Here is a 22,903-nt window from a genome sequence, read left to right on the forward strand (position 1 = left end):
AATTACTTTTGAGAGGGAAAATAAAATTTTATAAATTTAACCAAGATTATTAACATTTCAAACAGTGCTGACTCATGCTGTGTGAATGTATTTGGCTTTATTAAAATATCAGTAAAATACTTAAAATTCTGAAGGGGACTGTGCGTGCTTTGCAGCAGAATCAGTTCAATGCCATTGCTATCTACAAACTTCAGTGTATTGCATGAGACTTAAATGCCCACAATCTACTGAAGTACTAAGAATAGGACGTTTGTCTTGACAAATAAATGTTGTCTCTTCTTGTCCCTTGTTATTCTGTGTGCATCAGAACTTCTGCATGAGGAAATCAATAAATTGAGTATTCTTAATTTTAACTGCTGTTCTTCGTATGCACGCTTTGAGTCTCACAAGTAGTATCACAACATGATTGTGACTCATCTACATTTTTGCTGTAGGACAGGAGAGTGACAGGATTTGGCGTAGAAATATCTTTGCCTCTTTGTGTACATGTGTAACAAAGATGTGCGTATCATACTTATGGTTTTATTTTCTATTGTAAAAGAAACACTAGCACTGAAAGAGTGTGGTAGTTGACAAAGGTGATCCACCTGATCTTGAAACAAGTCCATGCACAAAACTGTTTTGCTGTTAGCTCAATACTGGACTCCTGTTGTACAGAGTTTAAATGTAAGAAATCACTGAGAAGTTATAGAAAAGTTTTGCTGTGGATTTCTTCCAGGTTTAGCTGGCATGCTAGGACTGGGCATTGTAGCTCCTAATACTGCTTTCACACAAATGGTGACGACGTTTGGCCTAGCTGGAATAGTGGGGTACCATACAGTGTGGGGTGTGACTCCTGCTCTTCACTCTCCGCTCATGTCAGTGACTAATGCTATCTCAGGTAAGTAGCTGTCATGCAACTGCTTATTTCCTATTTGAAGTAGGCACAGCTCGTTTTACCCAAACTTTAGACAGAAGTCTCCTGATACGCCTTTTAAAATGCTGAAGAGCCTAGTACTACTTTGCATGTCTGAGTAGGACACCCGAAACAGGCTTTTTCTGAGAGTTTTTTTTTCAAAAGAAGGGCAAACATAGTGCTGTGTATTTTTAATTTTTGTAAGTAATTTTTCACTCCTAATCCGTTTGCTTTAAAGTTTGTTTTACTTGGAGTGTTGCAGTCTCTCCTTTCATAGAACACATCTTTCCTCCCATCTCTCAAAAATGTTGCCCTGAAAATAACTTGTCTTTCATATTTTCTTTTTGCCTCTCCTCAAACTATGTGTTTTGAGAGGGGGAAAAAGAAAAAATGCATAAGTGACCCATAAGATTCATAACTATAAATATGTAAGATTTTCTATATCTGTGTGTGTACGTATGTGACAGGCTGAGTCTCATCTACTTTGTTAAAAGCAAAATTTCTTTTGTCGAACAAGTAGTCGGAGGCTGACTCTGTGCTTGAGGCACTGTACGTCAAAGCTGTATTCATGTACTATTTTTTTTCTTTTAAAACATGTTTGTATTGCTGAAAAAGACCATGGTAGTCTTTGTTTAAATAGTAATGTGTAGAGCAGCGGTCAGAATTTGAGTTGACTGGTATCTGTTTGACAGCTGAAAGGAAGCTTCCTATAGGTATAGAGCCTTTTAAGGTTCAGTAACACTTTTTTCCCTTTTAAATAGGACTGACTGCAGTTGGTGGGCTGGTATTGATGGGAGGAAGCTATCTCCCTGAAAACACTCCTCAAAGTCTAGCAGTGCTTTCGGCCTTTATCTCGTCAGTCAATATTGCAGGTATGAATGTTAGGTTTTCTCCTGAGGGTAACTTTAAAGCACTTGTGTAATTATTTTTTATCTCTGTAATTGCATAGATACCAGAAATAGTCTCCTGGGAGTAGAATCTGAGAGCATCCATCAATAAAGAACAGCTCTTCCCTCCCCAGCTGCCCCCGTTCCCCCTCCCCCACCTTTGATTTTCATAGTAGTTACTGTATCTGGTTTGCACACCCTGTGGTATAACATTTTTTTTAGGGAAGCATTTAAATGTGCATTTTTCTTTTACAGTATCATTTGGGTGATGGTTATATGAAATATCTTTTCCTGTATATCCCAAGATGGTGCTGCATTTGTCCTTGTATTCCTTTTCCTACTTGAAAAATATACTAGTGGCATAGAACAAAATTCTGCTTGCTTGCGTTTCAGAAGTCCCAGCTTCCTGAATAAAAAAGATGAGAAAGTGAGCATTGTGACTTAGAAATACTGCTTTTTGCTAGAGAAGATAGGGAAAAGGACATAGTCATAAACTAACCTGTATCCTACAGTCAGCATAGAGTATGGAGCCAGAGCAAGTCCTCCAGGCTTTCCAACTCCTCATTTTATGAATTTCCTCAAAAAGTTAAAAAAGACAGCAGGATCTCACCCTGATTACACCTTTGTTTCCTGGTGGTTTTCCAGATTACTAGCTTTTCAGAGGCTTTGTTGGTGTCAGTTGCTAACTTTCTGTGGTAATACGATGTAACCGAGTATTTCCCTTATACCTCGGTATATATAGTTTCAGATTTTATTTTTGTAAAATTTTTTCTTTTTTTTTTTGCCAGGTGGATTTCTAGTTACACAGAGAATGTTGGATATGTTCAAACGTCCCACAGATCCTCCTGAGTACAACTACTTGTACCTACTTCCTGGTGGTGTATTTGTAGGAGGCTATGCAGCTGCACTCAGTGGTGGTTATAATATTGAACAGGTAAGAAGATAACTTTGTGGCTCTTAGCCCACTGTTCACAGCACGGTTGCTTCTTCTGTGCTTACTCTGTTGAGGAGTAAACAGCAAATTAGCCATGGTTTTTCATCAGCTACGTATTCCCACAAGGTCAATCTGAAGTTGATTAAGTTTAAAATCGTACCCCAAATGCTGAATCTGCAAATTTTAAAACTTTTCAGCACAGAGGGATGTACAGGAATTGTACCTATAGCACCTTTTACAGTAAACTTTTGTTTGCATTTATTTTAACAGTAAGAAAAATCAATGTGTATTTCCGCTCTGTGTTTGGAAAAAATGACTCCAAACATACCTTTATGCTAGGGGCTTGTATTATATCTGATTTTTTTCAGTTATCTAGACATGTACAGCTCAGTTCATTTAAGTTTGTTTATACTTTTTGAAAACAGGAGTTCACATGTGCCATAAGCAAATTTTGAAACTGTTCTGATAATGAACAGGACTGTTTAGCTTTGGGTTTGTACTAAAGAAAAACTTTATTCTGAACTTGTTGTGTTTTGAACTCAGCCGGCAGCCAAACACCACCCAGTGGGTTGCTCACCCTTCCACTCTCAGTGAATGGGGAAGGAGACTGAAGGAACACGAGAGAAACTCGTGGGTTGAAATAAAAAACAGTTTAATGATTGTAATAAAACATTAACAATAATGGAAAGTACAAAGGGGTAATGCACAATGTGATTGTCCACCACCTGCCAACCAATACCCAGCTTGCTCCCGACCAGCTGTCAGAGGCCCCAATGGAGAGAGAACCCACCTCCTTTATGTACTGAGCATAATGTCACATGATATGGAATACTCCAATGGCCAATCTGGGCCTGGCACCCTGGCTGTGCTCCCTCCCAGCTCAAGAAAATTAACTGTCCCAGTCAAAACCAGGACAGTCTCCATCCCTTATTCCATACCATTTATGTTGTGCTCAGGTTCCTGATACACTGTAAGTAACAACCAGCCCTTTCCCTGGCCTCACAGATACCATTTTCTTAGTCTATGTGTCGTCCTTCCAGAATGTCTACTGAGTTCATTTAGTCCATACTTTGGGTTTGCTCTGTCATGACAGTCTTTTAAGACTAGAGGGATAAGGCGGAGTTGGCTCAGTCGGTGGAGCAGGTGACCTTGGATGTGGCAGGAGGGTAGCGTGTAGTCTGTGCTACAATTGGAGCTCATGGTACAGATAAACCAAGGTCATAAAGTGGGGAAAAAGTTTTAATAGAGACCATGTTTTAATTGGCCAAACTCACATCCTACACAACATTTTTCCCACAGTCAAGGGTTTTGACTTCAGTTAAGAAATGTGACTTACACATATTCTGGAGAAATCAGTCCTTTTGTGTAATAATCAGAAATATTTTCATAATGATTTTTCAGTTTGTCTCTAACTCATGGATGCATATTAATGTTTTTCTTATTTAAAAGATGATGTACCTGGGCTCAGGCTTGTGCTGTGTTGGTGCCCTGGCTGGTCTGTCCACCCAAGGAACGGCTCGTCTTGGAAATGCTTTGGGTATGATTGGTGTTGCAGGAGGTTTAGCAGCAACTCTTGGAGGCCTGAAACCCTCACCTGAATTGTTGGCACAGATGTCAGGTGCAATGGCACTTGGTGGTACCATAGGTATGTGTATGATACTATAAAATAACAATATATGCTCTATACATGGATTTATGCAAGCTGTATTTACACAAAATACTGTATAGCTCACAGGTGAATTGACTTCTATGGCTTGTGTATGTTATTTTGCAAATATGTGAACAAAGAATCGTAAGTCCCAGGGCTTTTATTAATGTATCAGGATGTGATAAAGAATGGGGAGACTGGTGAAAGAGCAGGAGCATATCATCTCTGTTAGGGAAACTGGGTATGCAGAAGTGAATGAACTTGCCCAACTTGATACTTCAGTTCTGGGCTGAATGCTGCAAAATTGCATTTTTCACATTTGTGCTTTCATCAGAGAAAATGCTGAATTTCTCAATATTTAGTGAAGCTTCTAAGAACATGATATGCTTAAATCTTCTCTCTAATTTCCATGATATCCTCACTGCACAAAATACGCATATGCATCTGTCAGTTAAATGCCATAGCAATTTCTACTGTAGAACAAATTTTTCCATTGGAACAGGCATGGTGTGCATGTATTCATTGCACACTGAACCATGATACGTTAATTTCTAGCTGCACAGATTTGTTGTGTTTTGTAAGACTTCTCTTCTGTCTCCAACTCTCAATAGGTTTGACGATTGCTAAACGCATCCAGATTACAGATCTGCCTCAGCTAGTGGCTGCTTTCCATAGTTTGGTTGGTTTGGCTGCTGTGCTCACCTGTGTAGCAGAATACCTGATTGAATATCCTCACTTTGCTACTGATCCAGCTGCAAACCTCACCAAGATTGTGGCCTACCTTGGCACATACATTGGTGGAGTGACTTTCAGTGGCTCTCTTGTTGCTTATGGAAAACTGCAAGGTGAGACCTTCCATTCAGAATTAAGTATTTGTTAAAGGTTTTGGTCCCCCCTCCCCCTGAAGTTTGGCTCTGCCTTTTAGACTGCTCTGTGATTGGAAAGAAACCTTGTATTTTGCATCAGGTAACAGTTTATATGTTTTAATTCTTATATGTACTTTTGTCTTTTTTATTCTATTTAATTTGTGTACAGCTTTATTTATGAAAGGTTTGTTTTCAGTGTTTGGACGTACTACTGCTATTAATTCCCAATTCATGTAAGCTTCCCTCAGTTCATCTTGTCTAGAAATAAGTGTTGCTTTAGTGTTGTTAAGACAGTACCTGATACTGTTTCTCTAATTTATTTTATTGAACTTTTATGATCACACTGTATTCTTGAGCAGACAATTTAATTGAAAATTTAACTGCTGGTCTCAGTGAGCACCGCTAATATTTATTGGGTTTTGTTCTTAGCATTGAAGGCTTCATTTAGGTAGGCAGCTTGCAATATCAGTTGAGAGTGCCTCACTTTAAACCATTCAGTTCACTGTTTACCTACTGTGCAAACTCCATGCGCCATACCTCTTACTGTTTTAGTAAATATGCCTTCTAAATTAAATACTCACTAATTCCTGATTCTTATGCACCTGAAGATTTCTTATTGCATTTATTTTTGGTTTTGTAAGCATACAGCTTTTGAGAAACTGAAGTAATACCTGTACTAAGAAGTTTCAGCTAAGAGCTTCCTATTACTAATCCTGTTAATAGCTTTGCAATAGTTCCTTTGGGAAACATCTGTTTGCTTTCTTCAGTGTTTATGAGACCAGCCATTGAAGGAGGAAGCATGACATGGATGGAAAGCTGTCTTCTCTAATAATCTTTTGAAGGATTTGTCAGTAGTATGTATTTCTGATGTGTTTCTGCTAAGTAGTTACTCATTTATTTTTTCTTGTTTGTTTTTTTTTCTCTTCTCCATCTTACGCCTTCGGCCACCTCCATCATTTGTGCGCATGTCCCTGGTGAACTTCACTGCCTGTCTCAGCCCACTTCCCTGGGGGTTTTTGTTTTGTTTTTTTTTTCTTCCCCCTGCATTTTCATATCAGCATGATATGCAATAATAAGCTTGTCTATACTATTGAACTGGAGGTAGTAGGTCACACAGTTTGACTCCCAAGACTATCAGTTCATACTTTCCCTTGAATTCAGGTAAATTTAAATGAGGCACTTGGTGAGTACTTACATGAAAAGTAACAGATAAACTTGCATTATTTTTACTCTTTGCTGTGTTGTTGGGGAGAAAAAAGCCAACAAACCAAACAACCCTAGGGTGAAAATAAATATGTAATTGTCTTTTTAAAGTGATTCACACAAATACCAAACCCTCTTTTCCCCTCAAGTCTCTGCCAATGTGGGAAACTGTGGAAAGTCCAAGGAAGCTGTGGGAAGTGACTGAGGGTACTGGTGAAATTAAAACATTTGAAAGCAGGAGTGTTTTATATTTGGGGTTATCTTCACAGTCATATTTCTCTACGCACGCACCTGTACAAAGAAGTTCCAGCTAAAAGCTTCCTATTACAAAGCATCATATACAATATGCAAAGACTTGGGGCCAGAATGAAAGTATGTTGTTTTTTTTTTTTTTTAAAAAAAGGCTTTTCAAGCGAAGAGATGTTTGTGATTATTCTGAAGCATTTCAGCAAGATTAAGAAGTAAAATGAGTTTAAACAGGAGTATTTGAGAACCTAGAATGAGTTTGAATGTCTTGCAATACTGAGTCAGCACAAGGTCTCAGTTTCAACTAACTTGTTTTGTCTTCGGCCCCTCCCTTTCGCTTTTTTAAATTTTTATTTTGCTAAGGTATTCAGTCTTCTCTGAAGGCAAGAGTCAGGCTCTCCTGCATGTGTGTGTCAGTCTCTGAATATGCATTTGATTGCAGGTATCCTGAATTCTGCGCCACTGCTCTTGCCTGGTCGACATGCATTGAATGCAGGATTGCTGGCTGCCAGCATTGGCGGAATGATTCCATACATGATTGATCCTAGTTACACAACAGGAATTACTTGCTTAGGTTCTGTGTCAGCTCTCTCGGCCATAATGGTAAGTTGGGGAATTGGAGGAGGTGAAACAAATTAAACAAGCAGTTTGTTCTTAAGCTTTGCAAGCTTCCATTTAATGATTGTATTTTACCATCCTGAGTCACAGCTGTCATAGTGCCTGTATGCTAACTTGCAGTAGCAAGTAGCAACTGACTTTCCTAAATCTAGCTGTGAATCAGAACTGTTCCAGAGAGCAGGCATGTATGTATAGAATTACTTTTTGCAGCTGTGACTTAATGGAGTCTTTCATATGACAAACTGATATTTTAAAAGACTTTTTGGAAAGTTTATCCGTAAAATACTTAAAAGAGCTCTGGATCTACAGGTTATCATGATGACTTAGTAAGATTATCCCCATATGTAACTTCCCCCAGTCACTCACACCAGCTGTTGCAAAGTTTACCCTGAATATTACCATTCTGTAGACTGAGTCTTGTGAAGATTGCTCAGTGTGAATCCTTTAATGGTATGAACAGTTCCATGGAGCTGGTAGGATATTTTTGCAAGTAAAAATGTGACTTAAGCGCAGCATGAGGACAGTGGAGTGTCCTCTCTCAAAAGGCAGAATTGGCAAGTCCAATCCTCAGGCCACAGCTGGATGGTCTCCTACATTGAAAATTCTTGAATATGTTATTAAGTAACTTGGTATTTATTTTTCAGTGCTGCAGGCGTATTGTCTTCTCTGCATGTTCTCCTTAGTTGTAGCTTATACTGAAATATTTTCTTTCCTTTTCCAGGGTGTCACTTTAACAGCAGCTATTGGAGGTGCTGACATGCCTGTAGTTATTACTGTTCTCAACAGTTATTCTGGATGGGCTTTGTGTGCTGAGGGCTTCCTACTGAACAACAACTTGTTGACCATTGTTGGTGCGCTCATTGGCTCGTCTGGGGCCATCCTCTCTTACATCATGTGTGTGGTAAGAAGTCAGCAGAAGTTGTGCTTGTTTTCCAAGTAATGAAAAACCTTATTCAGCATGATTGCTAGGAAGATGAGCACAGAAGACCAAACTGCTAGGTGTTCACAGACTAGAATATTCTTGACTGAAACTGTCAGATTAGATGTCAGTCATCTCTCTTTGGTTTGGAGAGACACATACTTCAAAACTGAGGAAAGCTTTTGCATTGACTTGGGCATTGAGGGTTTGAATCTGGGCTCAAATAGGTATGATTGCGGTGCTCAGCTGGTTTTTTTTAGTCATATCACTCCCCAGTGTTGTTAAATTTAAGCTAAGTTTAAAATTTATCAGCAGGAGATACTTTTGATAAGCAAACAAAACATATTTGGTTCAATTAGTAATTTAAAGTTTGTTTTTTGCAGTGTGTGGGAGTGTGCTACTTTCTTCAGAGCACCTACTTTGAAGTACCACGGGGTGGCAGCATGCTTTCATTAATTATCGCTGATACTAGTGTCTGTGTCAGAGCAAACTTGAGCTTCAACTCTGTGTAAATCATATTGCATTATTAGTAATGGTTTTTTCCCATGTCTCTCTCCTTTTTCTTTTCAAAGTTGGAGAGGTAATGACTTAAAACTGTTCACAATGCAACAGCTGCCAACCTCCTGATTCTCTGTTGTGTAATTCTGTTTCACTTCTGCTCTTGTGTTCTTGTATGATCAGTGTTTCTGTTCTGTCGTGATGGTTTTACTATGGTCAGCTCTGGCTGTCTTCTTTTACTTTGTCTCTGCTGATAAATAGTGTTGTTACCACGTTAGGAATGTTCAGTATCATTAATTTTCATCCCTCTCGAGGAACAATTTCATAAAAACTTAGAAAAATTATTTTTGTGCAGCTTTGTGGAGGTGAGTTCAAATGAACAATCCCGGATATGAATTTTAAAGAATTTTTCTTGAACATTTTGCATCTCCTTATCAAAAGGAAATCAGGTTATATTGCTCTTGGGACATCTTTTTAAATATAAATATATATACATATATATTTGTATACAGTCAGCTATTTAATCCATATCAGTAGAAAGATGATGCTTATGGGCAACACAGGTATGAAAAGTATATTCTTTAAAGATCAAATTCTTGTAAGTCTTCGTGAAAGTATGATCTGTTGGGTATGTATTTACCAGTAGGCATAGTCACTCTATACCTTCATATTTCTTTTACTGTCCCCTTCATTTTTTAAAAATTTATTTTATTGCTAGCTCCTCTCAGGACTCAGAAGAGAGTTTTGAGATACTTGCATCTGTTGGTTGGAGGAATCTAGGTAAATAGGAAGCCTGGGGAGTAATTAGCAAAATACTTACACAGTGACAGAGTGGCTTTTCTTTATGTATTTTTCAAGTTTCAGGAAGTTTAGTTTCTGAGGTAGTATTCTAGAAATCTTGTGCTGCTTTACATAAGCTTAGTCAATTAAAGTTGATCAGCCATAAAATTAAAATTATTTTGTATAATTTCTGCACAATAGGCAGAATAACTTATTTCTAGCCCAGAATTTTTCTTTTCTGCTTTAATTCATTTAATGGAAAGCATTACTTTTAAAAGCATTGTTATAATCAGGAGATTCAGTATCATTGTCTTAAAGTTGCATTTCAGGAGAAAAAGTGCTCAAGAGTTTAAGTAAACTCTGCTTTAAGCTGTTGCAACCTGTGCTAATGAAGCAACAGTTTTCCCCTCCCTTTTTTTTTCTTTCCCTCCCAGTAGTATCACTTCCATCCAAAGCAGTGTATTGAAGCTTATCTAGTACAGGTGAGAAGGTGTTTGTGGAAACATCTTAATAGTTAAAACCTTGTTTTTACTTTTCCAGTTACTTTTTGTGATAAAACAGTAATCATCCAGAGCCTATCCAGATAATCTCTTAATTCTTGAGTTGATAAAATTGACCAACATGTGTTCAGACAACCACTTAGTTTTTGCACTTGTATCTGCTTGATTTTCCACCTATCCCTCCTTAGTAGGGTGAGTGTTTTTATTTTTCCACCCATCCCTATTAGCAGGGTGAGTTAAGGACTAAGAATTTAACTTCAAAACAAAAGAGCAAAGACCTATACTGTTCACTCATCTTGTGAATTTTGACTTATTTTAAAACACTAACACGACATGTCTTCTTCAGAACATTTGATTGCATTAGCATGTCCTTCTCCCCTATGGTTTTTTTTTTTGCAGAGTGAATACTTGATGATTGCAACTGTAGTATTAGAATCAGTATGCTTAGGGGTGGGGAAAATGCTTCAGGCTGAAGAGGAACCATTAACTGGGGTGATGAAATAGAGCAAGAGAAGGGACAAATTGTGTTAGTCTTATAAGTTGTATGCTGGCCCATCACCTGTGTTAGCTTTGCTGTTTCTGTGGGCACAGTGGAAGGACTTGGAGTTCTCAGGGGTTGAGGGTTTGATTTTTGCCTGGGCTGTAAGCTCCTGGCCAGTATCACAGCACAGCATAGAGAGCTTTTTCCTGGTGGTTGGATTATTTGTGAATGGTGATGCTTCCGCTTTATTCATACATGTTTGTGGTCTGTAGTGGTGAAGAAGGTGAAATAGGCTATAGAAGAGTTTCCACACTGTCCCTGTGCTGAGTAGGTCTTAGCTGCATTGGTTTATTGTTGCTTGATGAGGTCTTGTCTCATTCTGAAGCATTCTCTGCCACCCTCTTTTTTTTTTTTTTGCCAGAACTCTCACCTCATTCCTTGGCTCTTTGGTTCAGAGCCAGGCAAGGGTGCTTCAGTCTCATGCTTGCTTTGAGGAGATTATAAAATTTCTTAAAATTTTGGAATTTCTTTTCCTTTGGTCTGGTCATACTGTTGTCTTTTGATTTAGATAGGTGTAGAAGGTGCTTTGCTTCTAATATGCGCAACAACTTAAAAGGGTCTAGGCTGTCTTACCTGACACCTAACTGCTGTAATATACTAAGTAGTCTGTTTTTCCATTTGACAATTTAATATTGTGGTACATGTCAAAGTCATTGTGTTCTTAGAGGGTGTGAATTACTGTCTACATCAGACACTAGAAAGATGCTGATTTCACTATGTTTGCGTGCCTTCCTTACAGTGTCTGAAACAGTGATGATTTATCAGGTTAACCAAAAGTTCTGACATCTTCATTGTGCTTATTTGCTAGATGATGAATTTCACAGAATAGCGTGTCTTCTCAGGCTATAGCAAAAAACCTGTGAAGTTGCATAATTTGAAATGTCAGCAGAAAATGGACACTTGGAAGCATACTTTTGTGTGGGTGTTTCACTTGTATGTGTCCTTCTGCAGATCCATTCTTAAATTTTGCTGTGGTTTCTGGGATAGCACAGCATGTATGACACATGTTTAATTAAAGAAGCAATTTATCCTGTTGCTTTCCTGCTTCTGAAGTTTTGTTTACTGCAATTACAAGTTTTGCCTACTTCCAGATATTGCCAGATTCTGCTTTGGGACCACACTCACAAGAAGATATGCCAGTGAAAACACATAGCCAGTGGCTTTTCCTGGCTATGTATCTAAACAGAGCCAAATTTTCAGGATGTGTTCTCCTCTTAAAGATCCTAGTTTAAGATCTCTTGTTTCCCTTTGGTGCTCAGCCAGTAAGTTAATGGCCCCCTTCAGTTCATTACAATTTGTTTTGAGTTAGCATTTCGTTAATTTTGTCTTGCTACTTAGTGTTGTTGTGTTTTTCCCTGTCTTGCTGCTGTAGGAGCTTTGCTTCTGTGCTACCTGTAAGAGCTATATGATTTCCATGCTGCCATATAGCAGTTCTGTGCTTACATGTTGAATTGCTCAAGAACTTAAGAAAGTATCTTACAGAAATGGTGTGTATGTGTATATAGATGTTTAAAAAAACCCCCTCATCAAATATGCATTTTTATATCCTCTCTTTTGAGAACAAAATGAGACCAATATTTGCTCTTTGCATTGGTTTTTTCCTTTGTCTTGGGGAAACGCTGGTGCTCTATCATTACATGTGTAATGTAATTTATTAAAAGCTGGTGTTTGGCTATTGTGTTAATCTGTGTCTCTGTTTTAAGGAGCCTCTTTTAAGATGTTTTGAGTTGTAAGCAGGCAAAACCAGCAGATAAATACTATTGTTATGAGGGCTTTAATATTTTCACAAGTTTTCTTTTGGACATCTTGTTTCCTTTTTTTTTGATTTCATCTTTAGCTGATCACAAACCTCTTGTCTTTCAGGCTATGAACCGTTCCCTTGCAAATGTGATTCTAGGGGGCTATGGCACCACGTCAACAGCTGGTGGGAAGCCGATGGAAATTACTGGAACCCACACAGAAATCAATGTGGACAATGCAATTGAAATGATAAAGGAAGCCAATAATATTATTATTACACCAGGTAAGACACTCTTGACTTACGCAGCAAAATGTTCAGAGGATGTATTATTAAAAGAACTAAACAACCAATCAAAAATCCAAACCAAAAAACTGTAGCTGGTCTTGCAGGTCAGTCATCATTCCTCTGTGTAGACATATGTATGCCACTTCAGTTTTCCTTGTGTGTGTCTCTTCAAATTTTGTCCTATTTATGTAGATTTTAAATTCTTCAAGACAAAGACTGTCTTTTGTAAATTATGTTTATAGTTAATTTTGTGTACAGCTGTTGTGGTGTGAGTTTCCAAGCACTACCACAGTACCAGTAGTACCTATAACAAAATACCTGTCTGTTAGCTTACCGAAAGAGAGGATTTTGTTTATGCTTCTCATCTACTTGCTCAACTCTTCATTGTTTTGTTAAAAAAATGACAGAAAAACATCTAAAACTTAGTTAGCATACAATAAATACTAGAATTAAAGTAAAAAAACCCCAAAAACCAAAACTCTTGAGTTTGCTGTAGGCTCATATGATTCAATAGCACATTCCCTGGTAGGAGAGGTCAGGTAGTGAATAGCTCAAGACTTGTTTTTCTTAAACTGAATGGTACAACTATTGTGTTAAATTTATTTTAGCATTGGAATGAGAACAATGCTGAGAAACAAAGTCTTCTTTCATTTTACTTCATATTAAATCAAAACATCGGTGAGGTAGAGTTCGAATTTGAGAAGTTACCTTTGTTTCCAACAAAGCTTCCAAATGTCTTCAAGGAGTTTGCTTCTTGCTCCTGTGGTCAAACCTTGAGGACACCATTAATAATTTATACTCTCCATTTTCTTCCTGGGCAATGCTGCTCTGATGAATTAATTCAGACAAAGACTGAAAATATTATTTGCTGCTGAAAGCCGTACTTAATTACTAGATTTACATTATGCAAATCCAAAATTTTGTGAGGATAGTAGTGATGAAGTAACCTGATAGTAGCCTCTTTATCAATTTTTCAGCGTACCTGTCTGAAACTTTTTCTGATAGAGAAAGGAACACTTTTTTTGTGAAGCTGAAATAAGTTACTTACGTTGTTTGGCTGGTCAAACCTGCACTGTTAGTGGTCAGGAGACCAAAAAGAAGAGATGAATTACAGTCCTCAGGCTGGGAGTACATGAGTATTTGGCGGGGGTGTGTGTGTGTATATATATAATTTTTTTGTTTAATTGTGAGTGCTTCTGTCTGCACTGAAACAGAAAAATTAGCTTACAATTTGGAAATTCTTTCAGGTTATGGTTTGTGTGCAGCAAAAGCTCAATACCCGATAGCTGATCTGGTGAAGATGTTGAGAGAACAAGGGAAAAATGTCAGGTAAGTACTTTCCTTAATGAAAAGAATTACAGGTTCTTTGTTTTTTGGCTTCTTACTCATTCCATTAAAATCCCTTACAAGTCTTTTTTTGGTTGAAGTTTTTTTATGTCATGCTGATCTCTCTCTCAAAAATACCAGCAGGAGAAATGCTCTAATCTTACTAACCTGTAGCTGAATATCTAGAAATTTCATGGAAATTTCGTGCTTTGTTGTAAAAGATGCCTTATTCCCTTACACTCTTGTTAAATTTGGGGTTTGGTAGTAGCCCCAGCAGTTGGAGAATAATTTTTTGTTGTTGTTTTGGTTTGGTGTCATGCTGAAGTTCAGTTGAAAAGAATGGCTTTAAAATTTAATACTACTTTATTGTAGCAACAGAATCTTGGTTAGCTCCTTTAGATATGTATGCTCTGCCTTTGAATATAGCAGTATATTTCTACAAAACAAGCAGTGAAGTTTTTTGTAAAATAAAACTTTAATGTAGCTTTTTGTATTGTGTTCAAGAGAGAGCAGGCTTTTCTAAAGTTAAGGAGGTTGGATAGCTCTTTGTGCAAATATGTTACTGTGAGAAGTAGTCACAATAGCTGACTTCAGTGCAGGGAGAATAGTTTTAATTCATGCTTGTAGTCAATAGGGAGAGAGCACAGGCCCAACTTAAGGGAAACCTCCATTAAGGGGGATTGTTCACTAGGCTAAAACACCTTTAATATTTTTTTTAAAAGCCCTAATTTCCTAAGGAAATGGACCCCTCTGCTTGGGGAATAGTTAAAGGGGTGCAATGAGTTGAGGATACTAGTCAGGAAATGAGACCCTCCTGCAGTATGGAGGAGTGTTTGCTGGGGTCACTCTAGTATGAACTGGAAGAGTAGATAGGGTAGCAGTCTCTGCACCCAGAACATGGGACTGACTTCTTTCCTGGGATAAGTGACTTGCATTAATAGAAGTAATGCTTACTACTATACAGCAACATTTGTATATATATTTAAAAAAAATATGGACAGTAGCATCCAATTCCGATTGGCATGTTTGAAACAGTGCTGAAAAGAATTAATCACACTACAGTGTTGGATGTCCTTCTTAAGTTAAAAATCCACAGTCTACCCTGCCTTTTTATTCTTCTGCTAACCCTTTCTGCGCTCTGGAATAGCTGAAGACATTCAGTGTGTATTGATGAGAGATGTCTTGCAGATGCTCAAGAGCTCCTGTTTTTGGACTGATATGCTGCAGACAGTGCCTCTGTTAAAAGTAGATCTTTCTGTTACATTCCTCGAAATTCTCTTAAGTCAATCCATGTGATGTTACGTTAGCAGCAGGACTTTAGCTTCCACAGGATGTACTATCTGACTTCCCTTTGCCCTTCCAAGCATTAGGGCTGTGGCATCTTCTCTCACACCATGCTTTGAAGGTTTCTAGAGTCTGATTTGTTCAGTAAGTAGCCAGTGAACATAGGAAGGTCTGAGGATGTTAACTTCTGTCACTATTTTAATGTAACCTGAATCTTCACAGTATCAGAATAGTTGAAGTTAGAGGTCTCTGGAGATTGTCTGGTTCAGCCAGCTCCCTTGCTCAAATGAGAGTCAGCTGGAGCAGGTTGCTTAGGGTTTTGTTCAGTTGGATTTTGAATATCTGGTCTCCAGAAATGGAGACTTGACAGCCTCTCTGGGCAATCAGTTCCAATGTCCAATCACCCTTAGAGTAAGCCAGGTTTTTCCTGTATTTCATTTTGCGACCATTGCCTCTTGTCTGTTCACTGGATACCACTGAGAAGAATCTGACTGTCTTCCTTGCTCACCTCCATCAGTATTTATACACAGTGATAAGATTCCCTTGAGTCTTCTCTTCTGCAGGCTGAAGAATCCCAGATCTCAGCCTGTCCTCTTTTGGCAGATACTTAAATCTGTTAAGCAACTTAAACCTACTCTTACTGGGTTCCCATAAGTTTTTGCTATTGTGAGCAAGATTGCTATTGGAGTTCTTGGAGTATTACGTGGAAGGATTATTGGAGTGCATGTGGCCAGTCCCATGGATTTATTTTGCTGGAGTGCTGCTCCAAAAAGCAGGGATAATTCTTAGGTGCCAGTATGGGCCTCAAGTCCATTCCTCCTTCAATTTTTCATAGACCTTATAGCTTTTGAAAGTACTGGAGAGCTAACATGGTGCCTCCCTTGCTGATTGTTTGGGAAACTATTTTCTAACTATGGTATTTTAAAACTAGTCAAGGCTTGGTTTTCATTTAAAACAAGATATTTGGGCAGATGCTGGTTAGCCAGACTCATTCTCTGATTTCCATGTGTTTATTTCAGTTAGATGGTGTCTTTCCTTTGGAATCAGTACTCTAGCAGTTAGTGGTTTTTGTTTTTTGTTATTTTCTTCCACTATTTTACCAAGCTTAATGAAAAGTACTGTGTAAGTTTTTGTAGTGTTCCACATCATGTGTTATGATGGATAACAGCATGCTGGTTGTAGGGTTTAGCAGCAGTTACATGTTAGTTTACCCAGAATGTTGCAATTTTGCAAATGGAATTGCTTTATAGGTGTATTTGTTCATGCATACATGAGAGATGAGGGTGTGTGCTGGTGTATCTGCTTCCTGGAGCAGTTCTCTTCACACCTTATTTCTCCATGTTTAGCAAAAGCTCTGTGTGTGTCCAAATTACATTAAAAATTTTGAAGACCCGTTAGTTGTGCAACAAAAGAACCTTCCTTGGCTGATGCGATGACAATGTCGCGTGCTTTTGGCTTTCCTGTCAGTGCTTCTGTGGGGTCAAACTTTATTTTTTATCAACATTAGTGAAATAAAAAATCATTGGTTTTGCCTTTTATGTTGGCTTTGCAGGGGAGAAATGTGAATGAATCCTTGAAATGACTGGCTTATACTTGAAATGAGTAAATTTCAGGAAGGCATCACTGCAGTGGTTACCTAGTATTTTAATGAAATAAATCTGTATTTACAGTTTGTGGTAATTCAGGCCTTTCATCACTTTGTGGAGCTCTCACGGTGTTCATTGAGTGCAGCTGCTGTCCCTCTGGTTTCAGTAGGCCTGGAGTGCCTCGGGACCTTACTTCGCTCACCATCCAGATGTAGTGACACTCTCACACATCCGCTGTGGAGGGGTGCCAGCACGGACATACGATTGTCATCAATTTGTAATGCCCATACCGTGCCAAGAAAAATTGTGTCTTGTCATATGGTCTTTTTTTGCTTCATGGCTCACGATTGATCCAGAGGAGCTGTTGTTTTCATTTACTTTGCCTATAGCCATAACACTTCAGTGAGGAGAGAGGATTATGTAACATGATGCATAACCTTTGACTAGGGCTTAAATTAAGAAGTACAGGAGAGTTCGGAAACTTCAGACTGTTTTAGTTACTAAATTGCATAGCTAACATCATCGCTTACTTAAGATGGTCTTGCAGCAGATCACATCTTTATTGCATTAGTAGTATCACATAGAAAGCTGGATATTGCTGAGCCTTCATTATAGCTTTCCCTTGTTACAGATGGGTAAAACAAAAAACCTGTGGTCCCCAGAATCCATTGGCCTTGGAGAGGAAATGCCAGTTTTGCAACTGGTGTCATTTCTGCAAAGTTACAACTGAGTTACAGCTTGGAAGTTCTTGCATTACCAGAGTTCTTCAGCCACATGCTGTGTTGTTTGTAGGCCCCTAGTTGTGAAATTCTAATTTTTTTCTATATAATTAAATTATATGCTATAGTAATTCTATATATAGATACAGAATTATTCTATAGTATTATAGTAAGTTTAAAACTATACATTCTCATATGTGCATGGATAATTGATGCTGTCCATGTCCACATCAAGGTAACTATCTTGCCTTTTGCCACAGTGTGACTTTCCTAAGACATTTTCTATCAAGGTGTTTTGTTTTTCCTCATAGTGAGAAATTCTTGATAAGAAAAATGTGTAGCAGGGTGAAAGGACTCTTAAAATTGTGCTTTGCATAGACTTTCTAAATCTAACTCAAATATGGTTTTCTGGTGGCTGTCACAGTTGAGAGAAATGCTTGTTACCTCTTTAACAGCTTTTCAAATTAGTTGCTAATACATTAGTGTTTTGGTTTGCATTTTTTGACCTAATTTTTATGAGTGGATATCTTGAAGGACTTGGATTTCTGTCTTCTGATGCTGGAGAATCCAATTACTTTTGAGCACATGGAAACATGGGTTTCTTATATTTTTTAAAATGTGATAGCATGGATTTAGTGTTGGACCTGCATTTTTTTGACTTTTATTGTTACCTCTATGGCTGAGCTCTGATCAGATGTGTTTAGGGTTCTGGGTTTTTTCTCCATTTTTCTAATTGCTTGTGAGTAATAGAACATGTGGATGGGTACCACTTACACATTTATCTACAAATCAATAGATAAAACTGATTAACTTTAATTGTATCAATTTACAGTCATCATTCTTTGTTGGTCTACATGAAAATCTAGAAGAATTTTAAAGGATGAGTGGTTAAACCAGCATAAAATATTGCATAGCTCAGGTGTGCATATGGTGGAAATTACTGTCACTGCTACATGGCAGCCTGAGAACAATGTGTGTCAATGCAAGTTTCTAGGAAGCTGAAGTATGCTTACTAGGAAGACAGTAAGTGTGTACATGTGTGTCAGTTCTCAGTTTGTTTCTTACGGTCAGATTAACTGCCTGGGTTCTGAATTATTAATGCTGCAGATGAAGGGACAAATGGAGTCCAACAGATCTGTTAGCTCAAGTGCTGTATCAGTGTAGCTAGAGAGGACTAGCAAACCTTACTGTACCTGATCCATTTCTGCAGGGATGCAGCTATAGCTCTATGTATTGTAGGTATGCCATTGATTCCATATGGGTCAAGTGAGCTCTGCGTGACTATACTAGGTTGGTTTGTGATGCTTTGTGGAGGCAGGCTCTTCTTAATTCCCTGCAGTTGGGTTCTTGGGAGGGTTACTGCATTGAGCAAAGGTATTTAGATCTTGCCTCTGCTGTGATAAACCATAGTGGTTGGAAATAGGGAGCCAGTACCAACCCTCACTTAATTATGCTTAATTCAACTAATTTAATTCAGTTTAAATTTAACTGGCCTGACCCCAGCAGAGTCTCTGAGCTTAGTCTATGCTGAAGTACTGTTTCTGGAGACATGTTGTTTCCTCAGGCATGACACCTGGGCTAAGCAGCTATGTGCTTTGGTGCTAGTAATCTACATAGTCATCTGTAATGTGTGATGAGAGCATTATACTGTGGTACTTAGAAGTCGTGCTACACTGCAACTGTTGTTATATGGCAGGATTCAAGCTGTCAAATATCTGAATGATGCACTTCTCAGTTCATCTAGTTGGCTTTTTTTTTTTCTTTCCTCTTGTTACCTTGAATAACAGATTATTGTTTGTACTGGAAGCAGAGGTGGAGAGGTGTCAAAACACAAATAGAGTAAATGGAGTGGGAGGAAGAGGAGGTGAGGCAAAACCCTTCAGCAAATTATTCTCCCTGTATATAGCATCTAAAGTGTTGAGCAAGCTAAATTAGGCATCAGCCAGATGTTACTTACTTACATCACCTTGTCCAGCTTTGGCACAATGGCAGGAATCCTATCTTTACATGGATGAAGTGATCTTGAAACACCTCTGCATTGGGTTAGGTATGTGCTAACTCCTTCAGTATTGATTAAAAGAACGTTATCTAGCCAGTTGTAATAAAGATAGATGCTGACTTTTTGAACGGTATGGGAAGTAATTTTCATTCTGAGATTTTTCAGTAATATTGCATACAATAGTTGCCTTTTTCATAGTACAATAATTAACTTCATACTTGTAACTCCCCCCCCCCGCCCTGAATTTCAGTGCTTTCTGTGCTGAAAGTGTGAAAGTGCTGTCCCAGGTATGATGTGTAAGTCATGAGTTTTAGATTTCTAGTCTAAATTTAAAAGAAAATGATGCACTCTTTGTATTACAAGAAAAAATTCAAAATATGAACTCATTCTTCAGTGTACTGTGTTGTTTTTCTAAGGCTAAAAAGTATCTAAAAGAGGATGATTAAGAAGACTGAATATACTGTCCTGGTACTCATGCTGTTTAGGTTTGAAGTCTTAGTAACAAGGAGGTGTGTGGTCACTTCAGTGTATTTGACAACTGGTGGTGATAAGCAGGCCCCGTGTTACATGGTAAGGGTCAAGAGAAGAAATTCCTGGTGAATTCTGTGTTTCAATGAACTATCAGAATAATGTTTCAGGTCAGACACAGCATGATTGTAAATCTTTGTTATGGGTAAAGTGTATGTATGCTGAAAACTTAATGTCATGTAAACAAAGTCAAAAAGAGTGTGAGATTTCTGCTTGATTTAAAAACAAACCAACCAACCTTAGGAAGTTCTTGCTTAAGTGATACTAAAAGCATATCAAAGGAACTTGGCAATTTTTCAGTTTAAAACTTTTTTGCTATAAAACAAGTTTCTCAAAATAATTTGTGTGTAATTTTTTTGAATGTGAACGAGGTTCATATTTTGAACATCTGGGAGCACATATGTGACAAAATGTTTCTGCCATAATGCACATAGCTTTGAAGAATGGCTGCTGTTGTGAGTCAGGAGCTTTTATTGGACAAGTTGTGAGCCATCAAGGATTTTAGCTATCTCTTTTCCATGCTTACCTGAATTCTGTTTTCTGTTGGAAAGGCTATTTTCACTCCAGATATGTGTAGATCATATCTTGTGAAAGAATGAAAGCCTTAGATATTTTTATATCTACACATATTTTTAATGATTCCTTCTGACACATTTGCACATCCAGTTTCAAGAGATACTGGCAGGCTACTCTCATATTTGGTTAACAGGCTCTTAAAAGCAGTCTTCTGGGAGTCACTGCAATATTTGTCTAAAAAGCTTTTGTATGAGCAGCTTTTCAAACTTTGTGAATACACAGTATGTGGTTTCAAGAAGAATCTGTCAGAAGTCTCTAACTACTGATGGTTGATGCCATAACTCTTCCTGAATGAAGATAATTTGTCCCTTTCTTCTCTTCTTTCTTTGCCTTTTGCCAGGAATGGTGAAGTCAAAGGTGAATCTCTTGGCAGCTTAAGTTTTGGCTTTCCAGCCCTTGAAATAAGATTGTATGTGTATACAGTATTTAATAGAAACCTCACGAGTATTTTGTTTTGTGTATTGCCAAAGCAGCTTTTGGTCACAAAGACGCTCAAATAATTTAATTAGAAACAAAAGAGAATTTTGTTGGAAAATCTATTTTCACTGCCAGAGGAGTGATAGGTTTTCTCAAGTGTACTTCAGAATAAGAGTTGTCCTACTGTACTGTAAGTGATTGAATTTGGTACACTTAAGGACTGGCTGTGTACTACTCATGGCTTACATGTGAAATATAAGTTGTTAATGTTTTGTCCTGTATATTTGCTCTCCTTTTTCTGATTCTAGGTATTATCCTTTGCAACAAGATCCCAAATGTTAACTAGTTGAATACAAATGCTTCGCTGAGTGAAAAACTGGCTGGATGGCCGGGCCCAAAGTGTTGTGGTGAAGGGAGTTAAATCCAGTTGGTGGCCGGTCATGAGTGGTGTCCCCCAGGGCTCGGTTTTGGGGCCACTCCTGTTTAACATCTTTATTGATGATCTAGACGAGGGGATCGAGTGCACCCTCAGTAAGTTTGCAGATGACACCAAGTTGGGTGGGAGTGTTGATCTGCTCGAGGGTAGGGAGGCTCTGCAGAGAGACCTGGACAGGCTGGAGCGATGGGCTAAGGCCAACTGTAGGAGTTTCAATAAGGCCAAATGCCGGGTGCTGCACTTGGGCCACAACAACCCACAGCAGCACTACAGGCTTGGGGAGGAGTGGCTGGAGAGCTGCCAGTCAGAGAGGGACCTGGGGGTGTTGATTGACAGCCAGCTGAACATGAGCCAGCAGTGTGCCCAGGTGGCCAAGAAGGCCAATGGTATCCTGGCTTGCATCAGAAATAGCGTGGCCAGCAGGGACAGGGAAGTGATCTTACCCCTGGACTCGGCACTGGTGAGGCCGCACCTCGATTCCTGTGTTCAGTTTTGGGCCCCTCACTACAAAAAGGACATTGAATGACTCGAGCGTGTCCAGAGAAGGGCAACGAAGCTGGTGAAGGGTCTGGAGCACATGTCGTGCGAGGAGCGGCTGAGGGAACTGGGGTTGTTTAGTCTGGAGAAGAGGAGGCTGAGGGGAGACCTCATCGCCCTCTACAACTACCTGAAAGGAGGTTGCAGAGAGCTGGGGATGAGTCTCTTTAACTAAGTAATAAGGGATAGGATAAGAGGGAATGGCCTCAAGTTGCACCAGGGAAGGTTTAGACTGGATATTAGGAAGCCTTTCTTTCCAGAAGGGGTTGTTAGGCGTTGGAATGGGCTGCCCAGGGAGGTGGTGGAGTCCCCATCCCTGGAGGTGTTTAAGAGTTGGGTTGACACAAGCACTTAGGGATATGTTGTAGTTGAGAACAGTCAGTGTGAGGTTAATGGTTGGACTGGATGAGTTTCAAGGTCTTTTCCAACCTAGATGATTCTGTGATTCTGTAATCTGTTATCTTTGTTTCTTTAAAAGCAGTCCTTTTAAAATGAGCTTTTATCCTGCTGTTTGACCTAGAACTTAAAATTATACTATATGTAGTACTATGTGGATTAGTCATATGTCCTTAATTTTGTTGCTGGAGTTCCAGTTGTCTCATCTTTGAATTGTCTTAATATTGTCTTGTTGATGGAGCACTCAGTTGCCCTTTTAAGGATGTATTTCTACAGTGTTAAATTCACAAACGATCTGTGTTGATTGGACCGTGACTTGTGGACCATCACTGATGTGTTACCCACTTCCATTGCAATAACGTTGAAAACACAGTATGTGACATCTGTCATGGCGAGTTGATTTATCAGTGTTTCCCTCCTTTCTGAAGAAGTCTGCTGTCCTTTTATTGCATTCCTGACTCACTTGGATTTCTTCTCAGAAATTTCTGTTCAGAAATCCAAGAATTTATAGTTTTCTCTTGGGTATTTTCTGTCTCTT

At 38.7% G+C, this 22,903-nt stretch overlaps 1 protein-coding gene across 4 annotated transcripts in view; it reads left to right on the forward strand.

Annotated features, from left to right (window-relative positions):
* The window catches only part of NNT (nicotinamide nucleotide transhydrogenase), a 48,766-nt gene that overhangs the window by 19,729 nt on the left and 6,134 nt on the right, over positions 1-22,903 (forward strand). For all 4 annotated transcript variants that reach the window (XM_074813339.1, XM_074813342.1, XM_074813341.1 and 1 more), the window contains 9 exons: positions 719-880; positions 1,657-1,767; positions 2,571-2,716; positions 4,166-4,361; positions 4,976-5,209; positions 7,122-7,282; positions 8,019-8,198; positions 12,399-12,558; positions 13,809-13,890. In XM_074813339.1, the coding sequence (XP_074669440.1) occupies positions 719-880; positions 1,657-1,767; positions 2,571-2,716; positions 4,166-4,361; positions 4,976-5,209; positions 7,122-7,282; positions 8,019-8,198; positions 12,399-12,558; positions 13,809-13,890 (1,432 nt within the window). The remainder of the gene's footprint in view (positions 1-718; positions 881-1,656; positions 1,768-2,570; positions 2,717-4,165; positions 4,362-4,975; positions 5,210-7,121; positions 7,283-8,018; positions 8,199-12,398; positions 12,559-13,808; positions 13,891-22,903) is intronic.

This window comes from Strix aluco, chromosome Z (genome assembly GCF_031877795.1).
Source record: "Strix aluco isolate bStrAlu1 chromosome Z, bStrAlu1.hap1, whole genome shotgun sequence".
Classification (NCBI taxonomy): Eukaryota; Metazoa; Chordata; class Aves; order Strigiformes; family Strigidae; genus Strix; species Strix aluco.